We start from the raw sequence: 16,200 nt of genomic DNA on the forward strand, positions 1-16,200 counted from the left end.
GGTGCGTCTTATAATCTGCAAAATACGGTATGTGTTTTTATTGGTATAATTTTTTTTTTTTTTTTTATTTTGTGCTTTTTAAAAAAAATATTTTTACAATTTTATTTTTTACTTAATCCCTCTATGGGACTTTAACTTTTTTTACTCTGATCACTGGTATAATGCATTGCACCAGCACAGCAATGCATTATACTTGTTAGTGCTGCATTGATAGAAGCCTCTTAGACCATGCTCCTGGCTGACCTGGAAGTCTTCATGATGACCTCGGGTTGCCTTGGCAATGATCTGGCCCTCGCGATGACGTTTCCAATTGTGGCGCCCTGCTGTGCATTGGTGCCACAGATCCTAGAGGGGTGCATGGACGGATTGCTCCACAAGAGGCCCTCATAACATTAACACACCTCCACCTTCCACCTCAGACCAGAGGGAGCCCGGATAGGGATATAAATAGGGAAGGTGGAGCTAGGCAGTGACAGTCTGGTCTGAAGTTTGAGTCTAGTCAGTCTAAGTCTGGAGTCCACAGAGAGTGAAGTCTGTGAGAAAGTCAGTCCAGCCTGGACTCATTGAGCTCAGGTTAATGAGCCTAGGGCGTGCCAACGCCGTAAGAACGGTGAAGAGTAACGAGGCCTACTGCCAGTGTGAAGCCTAGTGAGGGCCCTGAGCATGGCCGAAGGCAAGTGGAGTAAGCGAGCTACATAGGGGGCAGAGGAGCTTAGTCAGGTCACCCCTAGACCATTTACCGGATACCGGGTCCGCTTCTGCAGGGATCTCTAGGAAAAGCAGAAACAACCGGAACCCCTGGCGAACTACAGGTCCCAGGAACACCAGAAGCTGACCGTTATCCCAGGGTCAGGAATCACAGAGGCCCAAGAGACCAGGGAGTGTGATCTCCAACAGAAGGCCCTACCACCAGGTCAGCAGGTGCAAGACAGAGACCAAGTTAGGCCTAGCTCTAGGCAGGTCATAAACTTATCAGGAAAAGGCAAGAAACAGGAGGCCCCACACCTGCTCACTGGGGAGAGTCCTGAAATGCACCCTTCACCCTACAGTGCCTTGGATAGTGCCTGAAACACCACCAGTAAAGGTACGGAAGTGAACTGTTGTGAGTGTGCCTATTCTTCTCCTGACCCGGCTGGGTCCCCTCTGTCCTGCATCCCTTCTCCTATGCTGCCCTGAGGCCCCGCTCCACCTGTGGGGAGCCGCACCAACTAAGTTGCCTGATCACCGGCCTCAGAGGACTGTAGCAGCGCTGGTGATCCTCACCAGACACCACGGGTGGCGTCACGAACATTGCCCCTATCCCACTTACTTCCCCCCTTTCCTTTTAAGAGTGACCCCAGGGTACGGGCCAGGGAGCCGACCACCGCGACATCCCCCAAAACTAACAGCAAGGCCCGGGCGCCGAGTCGTCCCCATCCCCTGGGCGCGTCATGTCTTCCTGGCGTCACGAACAGGATTCCGTGCCCGCTACAACGACGGAGTGTTGTGCCCGTTGCCACCGGGTACTGTGCGCCTTTATTCTGAACTGTGTATTTAACTGTGGCGAAGATTGCCGCCATTGTTGTGCCATCGAGCGGGAAGAAGGGTGTAACCGCAGGAAACTGAGAGGCGTACCTGCTGAAGCGCGCGAAGCCCCGGACACGCCCCACGCCTTGACGTCAAACCAGGAAGAGCCAGGTCCTGGAAGGAGCCCCAGTGAGTGCTCTGACGTAGGACGCAAGCGACGCAAGGTCCTGAAGGAAGACAGTCACCTACGGAGCTGCGGCCTACCGGAAGAAAAGAAAAGAAGGCAGGCCACGGTTCGCTAGGGGGGCACCAGAATGTCCGAAGAACAGCACAACGCCGGTTAACCGCCCTGATCATCAATCCGCGCTCGGCACCGAGCAGGCCGAAGGAGCCGCTCCACCAGCAGGGCTTGTAACCCATGTCATACCCATGGCCCTACCGTACATCCCTGGAGTGAAGTGGCTCCCCCAGTACAGAGGCTAAGCAGATACCCTGTCAGGATTTAAAAGGAAAATATGCGGTATACTGGACATGTACTCTATGACAGGCAAGCAAAGAGCCGCTGTTGTATTGGGACAATTGACTGGTGCTGAGGAGCGAGAAGTAGAAACCTGGTCGGCCGCAGACCAGGAGTCAGTGTCTGCAATCTTTAAAAAGTTACAGACTGTCTTTGAGAATCATACTGAGACAGACCTCCGGATGAGGTTCTACAACTGCTCTCAGCAACCGGAGGACAGTGTTCGGGACTATGCCTGGTGTTTACAAGGGGCCCTGCGAGCTCTGAAACAGGTTAGTCCAACCAGCATCGATAATGAAAATAAAATCCTGAAGGAACAGTTTATCCGAGGACTGAGGTCTCAAGAGGAGAGCAGGACTATGCGGTGGTGGTCCCTGGATCATCCAGATGCCACCTTTGACACCCTTAAGGACATGGCTATAAAATGACTGCAGCCCCTGGAAACAACTGCTATCCAATGTTACCAGGGTGGGGCCACCCCAGTGCCTGCAGCGTCCACCTTTTCCCCGGTGGCTGCTGAAGCCAAGGTGCAAGCAACGTCCCCTAGTGAGCTGAACAGCCTGCGCTCTGAAGTGCGTCAGTTGAGCAAAACCCTGACCACTGTACTGAGTGCCCTGCAACTGAGGACGGAGCCCGAGGCAGAAGGAAGGATCCTGCTAGCCGACAGCCCTGAGGATGTCCCCTGGATGAGAAGGAGGAGGAGGACAACGCCACCCCCTGGGAGGACCAGCGACCAACGCCGCCCGCCGAGGGACCCTGTCTGCCACCGCTGCCACAAGACAGGTCACGCCGTCCAGAGCTGTCCTTTAAACGAGAAAACCCTGGAGCCGAGGGCCGACACCCAGGAGTAGACCCCCCAGGCCCATCAAACTGGTACCGCAGGTTCGTGGGAGGAACACCTTTCCTGTCCATTATACTGGACGGCATCGCGACACCCACTCTGCTGGACACAGGATCTCAGGTAATCATCATGCCTGATGTCCTCTACAAAAGGTTCTGGTCCATATACGAACTTCACCCGCCAGATCCAAATCTTTCCGTCTATGCCTCAAACGGCCTCCCCCTTAACCTAGTCGGGGTTAAGGATGTGGCAGTAAAGGTGGGAAGAGTGGAACTGAAGGACCAGGGACTAATTGTAGTAGAGACTAATCCTGATGATACAGATTTGTATATGGTACTTGGCACAAATATTGTTAGTAACTGTTTGGGAGAAGTGTTGTTCTTGCTCCAACAGATAGCTGACACTGCCAGACCAGGGCAGAGAAGGGCGCTGCAGAAAGAGATCCGAGCCCTTATGTACCAGCAACAGGTAAAGCTAACAGGCGGTGAAATTGGTAATGTACGGGTGACAGACCCGGTACCCATTGTGATTCCCCCGATGAGTGAAATGCTGATTTGGTGTAGAGCAGCAATAGGTCTCAAAGGACGGAGCTACCAGGCGGTAGTAGAGCCCCTTAGCTCGGAACATAGGCCGACACTCTTGACTGTCAGAGGGGTAGTGGATGTACGCAATGGGAGGGTGCCCGTACTCCTCCTAAACTATAGGGAGGATGAGGTTAGATTACCACGCTACGCCACTGTTGCCAAACTGTACACAGTAAATAAGAACTCCATACACACGGCGGAGTCCTTAACCTCACCAGACAAAGTGGAGGATAATGACCCGGCAACCCAGGTGGAGGATTGGTGTCAACAGCTCCATGTTGGGACAGACACCATTCCTGCCCATCAGAAGCAGGGTGTACACCGGGTGGTTCAGGAATACGAGCAGGTATTCAGTAAGCACCCACTTGACTTTGGGAGGATTAAGGGGGTTCAACACCATATCTCCACAGGTGACCATCCACCCATCAAAGAACATTACAGGCCTATACCACCAGCACACTACCAGAAGGCGAAGGAGATGTTGCACGCCATGAAGAAGGCAGGGGTAGTAAGGGATATTTGTAGTCCCTGGGCAGCTCCCCTAGTTCTAGTAAGGAAAAAGGACGGAAGCATGAGAATGTGTGTAGATTACAGACAAGTAAGTCGCATTACACATAAAGATGCATACCCTTTACTACGTATAGAGGAATCCCTGGCTGCCTTAAAGTCTGCAAATTACTTCTCCACCCTTGACATCACTAGTGGGTACTGGCAAGTAGCTGTTGCTGAGGAGGATCGGGAGAAGACGGCCTTCACCACCCCGATGGGACTCTGCGAGTTCAATAGAATGCCGTTTGGACTCTGCAACGCCCCCGGAACATTCCAGAGATTGACGGAGTGATGCCTGGGACACCGCAACTTCAAGACTGTACTACTATACCTGGACGACGTGATAGTGTACTCCAAAACGTATGAGGACCCTTTGAAGCACCTGGCGGAGGTATTTGAGTTGCTGTCCCGGTATGGGATGAAGCTGAAGCCCTCAAAGTGCCACCTGCTCAAGAGAAAGGTACAGTACCTGGGGCACATCGTTAGTCCAGAGGGAGTAGCACCAGACCCAGAGAAGGTCACTGCCATCCAGAAATGGCCGGAGCCGAAGAGCCTCAAGGAGGTATGTCAGTTCCTGGGACTAGTCGGATATTACCGGAGGTTTGTGAAGGACTATACCAAGAAAGCGGCGCCTCTGCAAGACCTCCTGGTAGGACAGTCCCCCAGAGGCATAAATCCCCCATTCCAGTGGGGTAAAGAGCAGGCTGAATCATTTAATGTGATGAAGGAGATCCTGACCAGCGAAGAGATCCTAGCCTACCCTGACTACAGCCAACCGTTCCTGCTGTACACTGATGCCAGAAACGAAGGATTAGGAGCTGTACTGAGTCAGAAGCAGAATGACAAAGAGAAGGTGATCGCCTATGCAAGCAGGAAGCTCCGCCCGACCGAGAGGAACCCAGAGAACTATAGCAGCTTCAAGTTGGAGTTCCTGGTTCTGGTCTGGGCCATCACTGAGCGGTGCAAGCACTACCTAGCCTCCAGTAAATTCACTGCCTTCACTGATAACAACCCCTTGACTCATCTAGAAACAGCCAAGCTAGGAGCCATGGAACAACGATGGATGGCTCGGATGTCAAACTACCAATTCACTATTAAGTACGGGGCGGGCCGCAAGAACGCCAACGCCGATGCCCTATCCAGGATGACTCACTAGTCGGACACTGAAGAAGAAGTGGATGACCTGGAGGAGATTGAACTACCTGCCTTTCATCGGAATGGAATAGTCCACGAGCAACGAGCCTCCAGGAGGCATCGCGGTAAGACGTTAAACCCTCTGCCTCACCACAGCTGGAAGGAGACCTAGGACAGCGACCCAGTTGTCAGCCGTATCAAAGAGCTGATAACCCAGGAAGGTTCCTCCCTGGAGAAGGACGCGTCTCTACAAGCCAAGCAGCTGTGGAATGAGAAGAGCCGGCTGTTCATCTATAGAGAGAAGCTGTGCCGGAGGTACGTCAACCCCAAAACCCATGAGATGGTATGGCAGATAGTGGTGCCCAAGACAGACATCCAGATGGTGTTGGAAGCCTACCACGATCAGGCGGGGCACTTTGGCTGGAAGAAGCTAGAAACCCTGGGGTAGGAATGCGCAGTTCCATTGAGAGGTGGTGCCGGAATTGTGGACCCTGTAGCCTCAGAAGAAAAGACTACAGCAGCCAGAAGGCACCCCTGCCACCCATCAAGACAACTCGACCTTTGGAGATCGTGGCCCTGGATCATGTCAAGCTGTCACCCAGCAGGTCAGGATATTCCTATGCCCTGACCATGGTGGATCACTACTCCCGGTTCCTTGTGGTCGCCCCCGTCAAGGACCTGACGGCAGAAACTGCGGCGAAGACGTCTCAGGCGTACTTCTGCAGGCCCCATGGATACCCGGAGCAGGTGCTGACAGATCAAGGCTCAGTCTTTGAGGCCGAATTGTTCAAGGAGTTCTGCCATCTGTACGGGTGTAAATAGATCCGGACCACACCGTACCACCCCCAAACCAACAGTCTCTGTGAAAAGATGAATAACATCGTCATCGACCTGCTGAAGACCTTACCACTAGAGGAGAGAAATCAGTGGCCAGACCTACTACCTGACCTGGTAGATCTGTACAAGCACATACCTGTGAGTTCCACCAATTGTACTCCAGCATATCTCATGCGAGCCAGACCCGGGAAGTTGCCCATGGACCTGGAGCTTGGTGTAGTAGAACCAGAAGCAGATATGTCCACTGAGGACTGGGACATGACCAGACAGGAGCAGTAGCGAAGAGTACAGGCCTGTGTCGAAGACAGTCTCACTCAGGTGAGGGACAAGCAGGAGGCCCACTACAATAAAAGTGCGCCAGCATAACCCTTCACACCAGGAGAAGTGGTGTTAAAGAGGAAAAGGAGAAACCACAAACTTGATGACCAGTGGGAGAGATTACCCTACACTGTGTTAAATTCAAGATTCGATAATAGGAAGACCAGCCTAATTAGTAGAGAAGGAGGAAGAACGACTGCAACGGTATCTAGAGACCATCTGAAGTTGTGTCCAGACCTGCTAAAGCCCCAAGAAGAAGTGCCTCTCACCGTACCGGAGGAGCCTAAAGAAGCAGTACTTCATACTGACTTAGGAGATTTCCCAGCAGATTGGCCTCAACTAGGAGGAGCAGTAATAATACCTGTGATCCACTTCTTTCAACAGCCAGAAGACCCTCCACAGCAAGTAGAGCCTGTAAGTGCTTCAGAAGAGCCTGCTCAAGAAGAATCCTCGGAAGAAGGATCCACTGGTTGGAGCAGAGCAAGAAGGCCCAGCCAATGGTATACTTGCCAATCCTGTAGAGAGGTTAAGGCAACCCTGCAGTTCCCCAACACTTAGAACTGACAGAATGGGAGGTAGTGCAAATACTAGTGCCTCACGCATCCCAGTACCACGTAGGTCGACACGTAGCACATGAGGTCAGACCCCTGTCAGATACAGAGAACAGAGAAGGAAACTCTGACAGTGTAGATAGTTGCCCCTGGGGTATTGTCTTGTGTATTTTCGTGTATGTGAATCTTGATATGTGTTTTGCCTTATAATGGACAATCTAAGTGAAATGGACACTTTACTTGTTTGCCTCTAACTACCCGTAAGGGTACATAAAGAACTTTGTGGCTGAGGACTATGTGCAGCCCAAAAACTATTTCTTGTAAATAATTGCACTTCCTGGAGGTCCCCTTTAGGTGACCTCAGAAGAAAAACCTGTCTGGTGTGGCACAAACGGAGGTCCAACTCAGGATCACCATGCCCTGCAGCCACCCCAGGGCCTACGTGGAGGGTTTGCTTTGGACAGGTCCCTCAAGCTACCAAGTACTCTACCCTGTGAGATGGACATCCTGTCGGGGAACCTCACCGGAAGAGACTTGAATTCTGGGGTTGCTTATTAAATTGTATATACCTATTTATTATTAATAATGTTTTATATGTAATGTTTAAGCAAAGTGCCTCCCATAAAGGGAAGAGTTATAGTTATTATTGTTGTTATAAAAAGTACTTCAGTCCGGGAGTACTGAGCTTTGCTAGGGGGGAATGTGGCGCCCTGCTGTGCATTGGTGCCACAAATCCTAGAGGGGTGCATGGACGGATTCCTCCATAGCATTCACACACCTCCACCTTCCACCTCAGACCAGCAGAGGGAGCCTGGATAGGAATATAAATAGGGAAGGTGGAGCTAGGCAGTGACAGTCTTGTCTGAAGTTTGAGTCTAGTCAGTCTAAGTCTGGAGTCCACAGAGAGTGAAGTCTGTGAGAAAGTCAGTCCAGCCCGGACTCATTGAGCTCAGGTTAAGGAGCCTAGGGCGTGCCGACGCCGTAAGAGCGGTGAAGAGTAGCGAGGCCTAATGCCAGTGTGAAGCCTAGTGAGGGCCCCGAGCGCAGCCGAAGGCAAGTGGAGTAAGCAAGCTACATAGGGGGCAGAGGAGCTTAGCCAGCTCACCCCAAGACCATTTACCGGACACCGGGTCCGCGTCTGCAGGGATCTCTTGGACCAGCAGAAACAACTGGAACCCCTGGCGAACTACATTTCCCAGGAACACCAGAAGCTGACCGTTATCCCAGGGTCAGGAATCACAGAGGCCCAAGAGACAAGGGAGTGTGATCTCCAACAGAAGACCCTACCACCAGGTCAGCAGGTGCAAGACAGAGACCAAGTTAGGCCTAGCTCCAGGCAGGTCATAAACTTATCAGGAAAAGGCAAGAAACAGGAGGCCCCACACCCGCTCACTGGGGAGAGTCCTGAAATGCACCCTTCACCCTACAGTGCCCTGGATCGTGCCTGAAACACCACCAGTAAAGGTACGGAAGTGAACTGTTGTGAGTGTGCCTATTCTTCTCCTGACCCGGCTGGGTCCCCTCTGTCCTGCATCCCTTCTCCTATGCTGCCCTGAGGCCCCGCTCCACCTGTGGGGAGCCGCACCAACTAAGCTGCCTGATCACCGGCCTCAGAGGACTGTAGCAGCGCTGGTGATCCTCACCAGACACCACGGGTGGCATCACGAACATTTCCCCTATCCCACTTACTTCCCCCCTTTCCTTTTAAGAGTGACCCCAGGGTACGGGCCCGGGAGCCGACCACCGTGACATCCCCCAAAACTAACAGCAAGGCCCGGGCGCCAAGTCGTCCCCATCCCCAGGGCGCGTCACAATCGGGAGGGAGCACTTTCCCTTTCCCAGCCTTCTAAATGCTACAATCAATTTAGATCACGGAATTTAGGGGGTTAAAATTCCCCCAGGACGGCACGGCATCACTCCTGGCAGTGACAGCCGGGTCTCAGCTTTGACTTTAGTGCCTCGCACGATCGCCATGACATACCCATAGGTCAAAAGCCAGAAACGCCTATCCGACCTTGATGTATGGGTACATAAAAGGTTGTGAATGGGTTAAAGAAGGACTCCCAGCAAAGTTATTATCCTCTTTTATATTGCAATCATCATATTATATGTACTTACAATTGCTCATTTTGCCTTTCTACCCAGTTAATTCTTCTCCTATGTTCCAAATGTATTATTATTCACAGATTTAAAAAATGTTATTGAGAAGTTGAGTCATTTCAGCTAAGTTATTACATGGGATGGAAGGCCTCTCCTATGATAAGAGGTTGACAAAGTTGGTCTAGATTAGTTTAGAAAAAAGACGCCTGAGAGGAGATCTCATTGATATGTATAAATACATGTGTAGTAAATATGAAGACATGGCACATAATTTATTCCTGACAGTTGACCAGGCTACATTCATTACATGTGGAGGAAAGGTGATTCCGAGAGCTAAACAGGAAAGGGTTCTTTACAGTTAGGGTAGTCAGATCGTGGAATGCCCTACCACAAGAAGTTGTAATGGCAGACACTATATCAGCAATTATAATAGCATTTAAAAAAATACTTGTCTCACAACAAATGACATTGTGGGATATAGATAATATAGTGATAGAGAATGTATAACCAGTGGAGAAAGGTTGAACTGGACCTATGTCTTTTTTTAAACTTGAATAACTATGTAACTATGAAGCCAAAGGAAAATTATTTATCTTGTCTTTTAACTGCCTTATTATGAAGTGCTGAATTAAAGAAATGGTGGATACAGCCAGATACAACTGCTATGATGCCCATGACATGATCCACATGCCCCTTCCTTTCTTGTTCCTACAGACACTGCAAAACTGAATGGGCTGTTTAGTTTTGCTGTTTGTGTTCATGCTGCAATATTATGGTATTACAGTTAGTGATGAGCAAGCATGCTTGGATAAGGGGTTATCCAAGAACGCTCAGGTGCTAACAGAGTATCTTTCGTGTGCTCGTCAAATAGGTTCGAGTCGCCGCGACTGCATGTCTCGCGGTTGTTCAACAGCTGCAACACATGCTGGGATTTACTAACAAATAGGTAATCCCTGTATGTGTTGCGGCTGTCGAACAGCCACAAGACAAGCAGCCGCAGTGACTCGAACCTATTTTTCGAGAGCGCCGAAGATACTTGATTAGCACCCGAGAGTGCTAGGATAACCCCTTATCCAAACATGTTCGCGCATCATTAATTACAGTATATAGTTTAAGTAGGTTCAAGTCTAGTAAGGGGACTACAAAATATAAGTTTCACACTTTTCCCTCATTAAAAATAATTAAGATTAATTAAACATAAACATATTTAATATAGCTGCATCAATAAAAGTCTTATCTATCAAACTATAACATTGATTAACCCGATAAATAAAGAGAAAAACCATGAGAAAAAAATGAAACACCACAATAACTCAAAAAACAATGTAATAAGAAGCAATGAAAACTTTGTATATATCCCAAGATGATATCAGCTCAGAATGCTAAAAACAATATAGCGAAACAAGCAAAAAAAATTTTCCAAATGTATTTTATCAATTAAATAAAAAAATATAGAAGTTTGGTATTGTTGTAATCATTCTAACCCAGAGAAATATACAGTCAGACCATTTTTACTGCACAATGAATGTGTGAAAACAAACCCCCCCAAAAAAAACAATTGCAGAACTGCAAATTTTGCACAGTTTCACAGGAATTGGAAGTTTTTTCCCGTTTTCCAGTTCAGTGAATAATAAAATGAATGGTGACATTTAAAACTACAAGTCATCCCGCAAAAAAAAAGCCCTCGTACTGCTATGTGGTTGGAAAAATAAAAGAGTTACGGCTCTTAAATGAAGAGGGGGGAAAACGAAAAAGTAAATATGGAAAATTGGCTTTGGAAGGGATTAAAGAGAACCTTTCATTGGATTTCTTTTTATTTAAACTGAGTACCTCCTCTAATTTCCAATGTTTGCCTAATTAAGAAATGGATGTTCCTTTTTTAATGTGCCCCTCCACAGTTCCAAAGTTATGCCCCACGGTAATAAAGAAGCAAATTGTCCCTTCAACAAACTGTGGACGTTTGTGTTTTCTCCTCTGTGACAGAATCAGGTGGTTGAAGGGACAATTTGCGTCTTTATTACCAGAAGACATCATTTTGGAAAAGAGGGGCACAGAAGAAAAAGAAAAACTGTTCCAGTAACAGTTAAGCAGCTGCAATTGGAGGAGATACTCAATTTAAATTAAAAAATCCACTGAAAAGTCCTGTTTAGTAGGCACAACAAAATGGCCTCAGACATGAGAATTTTGAGCAGGATAATTCATCAGGATCTTTATACCTCTCCTAACCAACAGACTGCCTCTTGACATCTGCCATCAGGAGAAACAGTGTTGGAATCAAATATTGCAAGCCAAATATCCTTTTACACAAAATCATCTTCTCGTCTTATAATACATTTTATTGAAACAGCACTGTACAAGTTCATGGTTTCGGATATTTGGTGGATCCTACCCTAGTTCAAGCCATGACAGGAGATCTTGGGTGGGTACCTCAGATACTCGGACAGTCTTGTTTCCAATCCAGTGAAAGCATCAATAACGGATGTGTACTTACAACATGTTGGGGACACATTAATCAAGGAATGTGCGCTGTAATTACATACATTTTGGTGCAAAAAATTGCTACTTTTCTTTTTTTTATGCTCTTTTAGCCACTATTCTAAAAAGTGGCTAAATCTTGGAGGTAATGGCCATGGCCAAACGCAGCCTGGTAGGTTTACCATCATTTAACCAGAAAGTAATATACATTGTATAGGAAATCATTGGCAGTTCATAGCTAGAATAGTTTCAAGTTTTTATGTGTACTACATCTTAGTCCAGCTTGCTTTTAAGATGCTCTTTGTTTAAGTATTTAGGTTATTCCGAGTTCATATTTTGTTGAGAATGTTAATATAATCCATTTCTCTTCCATCACTTTACTTAACAGCTTACATGTAAAATAACTTACTTTGGAAAGTCTTCATCCTGCCATTCTTCTTTAACTTCTACATCAACATTTTCCATACGCATCGTTGCCTCTGTTGTCCCCATTATTTTGTGCAGGTATTGTAGGAATTTAAGTGTACAGCCCTAAATAAAGGTTTAAACAGGTACAATGTTATTTGTCATAAGTGAATTAGTAAATGGAAAGTCCATCCACTTATTATCCTACATTATCCTATTATGTTGATCCAGAGGGAGGCAAAATCCATATGAGGCAGTTGCTAATAATGTGCTCTATAATATTGAGAAAGATTTCCTCCATACTTCTCATATGGTGCAGCCAAAGTCTATGAACCAATGGCTTATCGCCAGTAAACTAATACATAGAAGTTGTAATATTATTACTTTTAACCCCTTCATGACATATGACGCATAGATAGGTCATATGCCGTGTCTCCCCCCTCTGATGCGGGTTCCGGCGCTGAGCCCGCATCTTTTCCGGCACATGACAGTTGATCTCATCAGCTGTCATGAGCCCCTAACAGCTATGGGTGGAATTGCACTCCACTTGCGGCTGTTAACATGTTAAATGCCGCTGTCAATCTCTCACAGCAGCATTTAACATGATCGCGCTGGATTCCAAAATTGTGCTGCTGTAAAGTAGACATGTGGGAAATGTTATTTATTAACTATTTTGTGTGACATATCTCTCTGATTTAAGGGCATGGAAATTCAAAGTTTGAAAATGGTGAAATTTCTAAATTTTCGCCAAATTTTCAATTTTTCACAAATAAACACCAGTCATATCAAATAAATGTTACCACAATCATGAAGTACAATATGTCATGAAAAAACAATCTCAGAATCAGGGGGATCCGTTGAAGCGTTCCAGAGTAATTACCTCATAAAGTGACAGTGGTCAGAATTGTAAAAATTGGCCTGGTCATTAACGTGCAAACCACCCTCGGGGGTAAAGGGGTTAAGGATGCATTTTTCTTTTGATTGTTAAGTGACTTTTGTCTCATACTGGAGACCCAGCTAAACGACCAAAAGAACAAAGGCCCTTTACCACCATAAACCCTATACAGTATGCTAGACTTGTATTTGCCCTCATCCTTTTTTGAGCATACTGTCTTTAGTAATGCTCTTCAGCTGACATTGTACTAGACACTGAATGATATTTACATTAGCATATACAACATATTTCGCATGCCAGATTTACTAAATGTAACTACACCTACAACATCCTAAAAAACCCACTCATACAAAGATGAATGTGTCTCTACTACAAAATCACATTATACATCTAGATGAAGCATTCATATTAACAATCAGAAACCTACCTGTCTTCTCAAAGGAAGATTTAGTTGATTGCACAGTAAATAATCATGCAAAATGGCTACGCAGAAATGTCTTCCAGCTCAGCCCTCATCTGGCAGGACAACATCTCTGAAATGGTTTATTTAAATCCTGGAGAATATGGCACTTTTTCTGTGTACTAAAAGGCTGTTGAGGATGCGGCAATCCCTTATTTTTGGGATGTGCTGTAAGAATTAGTCCTCAGCATAGTGGACATGCCTGTAGAATATATGTGCGGAGCTATGTATCATCAGCTCACAGTTGGTACAGGTTTAGCAGCTGATGTATCAGCTATTGTGAATGTGCAATGGAGGAGACAAGAAGGCGAGGAAGAAGAGGAGGAGGATTGATACTCTGTTAGCTACCACCCCTCCCTTTTCTAGGGAAGGCTAGTCTTGATTGGATAGAGTTTGGCAGCATCCTGGCAAACTAGAAATCGCCCCAGGCGGATAGAGAAGAGGCAAGCTTTTAGTGTTACTGATGGATTAACTCTGGAGATATTGATGGGCTTTGAGTAAAGAGCTGTGTAGACGGTGACCCAATAGACGACATGAAACAACTAACAACTATATATATGGTTTTCTGATCACACTATAGTTTTAGTGAAATAATATGACTTTAGATGTCATGTACACTGAAAGTGCTGTTTATTACTGAAGTCATGATATCTTTATTTATCATTATGAAGGTTATACTGCTTACATTGTAGGCCATCTATCCAATATTCCTTCAATGTTGAAAAGATGCACAGGACTTTCTTACAGAAAAAAATTGGAACCAATGTTCTAGATTTTTTTTAAAAAAATGGCACATTTTGCCCCAACAAAATTACAGGGGTAGTTTACAAGAACTATACTTCATTAAAAAAAAGAGCAGGGTTCAGCAGTTAGCACCCGAATGCAGGAAAATCTTAGGTTTTATTTAAAATTTCCATTGAGATCAAGCACACTGAGGCCATAAACAGAATGATCCTTATGAAATGTATCCTTCAACTCTCCCGCCTATAACACTAATATATTATAAAATATGTGAGAGATCTCATGAAAAATGAAAATCATGTCCTTCCACAGTTAGTGGGCCATATCTTCATAGGGGTGATAAAGCTCACTTTTAAGGGAAAAAATAAGTACCATCTTTGACTGCAGACAAGATGATAAGTTTAGTGGAGTGGCATCCTGAACTGATCAGGCATGAGAAACTATTGCCCAGACTTATTTTCTGATCTTTGGGATGATGCACACCAGCACTGACAGACAGTCAGTGCACCCATAAGGGTCCTTTATTTTCTACCTGCATTTGTGGCAGTGTGTGGGTACTATCATATGTTTTTCTGCAAAACCACAAGGTTTTGTCCTTTCAGTGAGCAGAGTTAGTCATATGGTTGCGCATGCGTTGTGATGAGCGGCTCCCCGCACGAGCGCAGTGAAGCTGTGTGTAGTTCTCAGCTTCACTGTGTGCGGCCGGATCCGCTAGTCACAGCGCATGCGCGGCTCCCAGAGATACAAGCGCGGCATAGTGACATGAGTGCAAGCCGGGAGTAGAATTCAAATGGCGTGGGCAGCGCCAACCCTGACTAAATACAAGGATCACATCCTTATGACTATACGAGCAGGTATGATATAAGTATATAAAGTGCTTTTTACACAATATATTAGCGTTGATTTTAATGAAAAAAGCACATTGCATCACTAACAATGCAATGGGGGCAGTTTAGATGCTACACAGGACATGACAGGTTCCCTTTAATAAAGCCTTACCTATGTGTGACCAGTGCAGTGGCACAGGGCGCCGGCCACCAGACAAAAGAGAGGGCGCCACAGGGAGACAGCGAGACTGTCACTTGTTTCTCCTGCTCCCCTCACTGCAAGTTTACTGTCTGAGCGCCTCCCACATAGTCACCCAGCATCCGAAGAGGAGTGTGGGGGCGGGATTCGCAGGAAAGCCATCCACCACCAGTAACTTGCTGTGCCCTGGCCGGGCATCCTGCTGTAGATTCAGCCTGTGCCTGACTGTTCATGATTGATGCCGGCTGTAATAAAGGACCCGCAGGACGTCAGCTGTGTGAATAACACTCCACTGCTCTGTATGTAGTGTGTGCAAGGTCACTCAGCAGGGGAGGGATGTGAGGTGTGGAGAGGGGCAGGGGCGCACATAGGAATTATGAGGCCCCATAGCAGAAGTTCTAATTGGGCCCCCCCCCCAAAAAAAAAGTAAATAATTGTCTGTGTCACAGAAGAGCAGATCTCACAACTTTCCAGCCTTTACATAGTAATTTTCCGCCTGCTGAAGTCCTAGATCCCTCTTTCATTGCCCCCATAAAGTATGATGCCAACAAACGTGTCCCCCAGACACAGTAAGATACCCCAATGGTGCATTCCTCCACATTAGCCTCCACATGCACAGTATAATGACCCTACTGTGCCCCACCTCAACACCCAAGGCAAAGTATGGTGACCCCAACACAGTATGATCCCTCCACAGTGACCCCCACACAGCTCTCCATACAGTATAATGGGCCTACATACAGTATAATGGCCCGCACTAGCCTTCCAAACAGTATAATGGCCCCACACAGCCCTCCAGACAGTGTAATGGCCCCACACCTCTCCACACTCCACAGAATATAATGCACTCGCCATGGTCCTTCACACAGTATAATGCACTCGCCATGGTCCTGCACACAGTATAATGAACTCCCTATGGTCCCCCACACAGTATAATGCAGTCCCTATGGTCCTCCACGCAGTGTATTGCACTCCCCATGGTCCTCCACACAATATAATGCAGTCCCCATGGTCCTCCGCGAAGTATAATGCATTCCCTATGGTCCTGCACACAGTATAATGCACTCCCCATGGTCCTCCACACAGTATAATGCACTCCCTATGATCCTCCACACAGTATAATTATTATTATTATTATTTTTTATATAGCACCATTGATTCCATGGTGCTGTTCATGAGGAGGGGTTACATACAACATACAGATATCACTCACAGTACAGTACAAAACTAACAATGATAGACTGGTACAGAGGGAAGAGGA

The 16,200-nt window shown here is 46.8% G+C and overlaps 1 protein-coding gene across 10 annotated transcripts in view; it reads right to left on the reverse strand.

Annotated features, from left to right (window-relative positions):
- The window catches only part of ATCAY (ATCAY kinesin light chain interacting caytaxin), a 473,880-nt gene extending 460,378 nt beyond the window's left edge, over positions 1 to 13,502 (reverse strand). For 6 of the 10 annotated variants that reach the window (XM_073652546.1, XM_073652368.1, XM_073652195.1 and 3 more), the window contains exons 1-2: positions 13,140 to 13,501; positions 11,822 to 11,943 (exon numbers count right to left, since the gene is read on the reverse strand). In XM_073652546.1, the coding sequence (XP_073508647.1) occupies positions 11,822 to 11,904 (83 nt within the window). In that variant the 5' untranslated portion in view covers positions 11,905 to 11,943; positions 13,140 to 13,501. Of the gene's footprint in view, positions 1 to 11,821; positions 11,944 to 13,139 lie in introns of all 10 variants that reach the window. The other 4 variants (XM_073652463.1, XM_073652282.1, XM_073652021.1 and 1 more) reach the window with 2 other exon arrangements.
- Between the last annotated feature and the right edge of the window lie 2,698 nt (positions 13,503 to 16,200).

Source organism: Phyllobates terribilis, unplaced genomic scaffold (genome assembly GCF_046119375.1).
Source record: "Phyllobates terribilis strain yellow unplaced genomic scaffold, ASM4611937v1 Scaffold_1__5_contigs__length_1240528914, whole genome shotgun sequence".
Classification (NCBI taxonomy): domain Eukaryota; kingdom Metazoa; phylum Chordata; class Amphibia; order Anura; family Dendrobatidae; genus Phyllobates; species Phyllobates terribilis.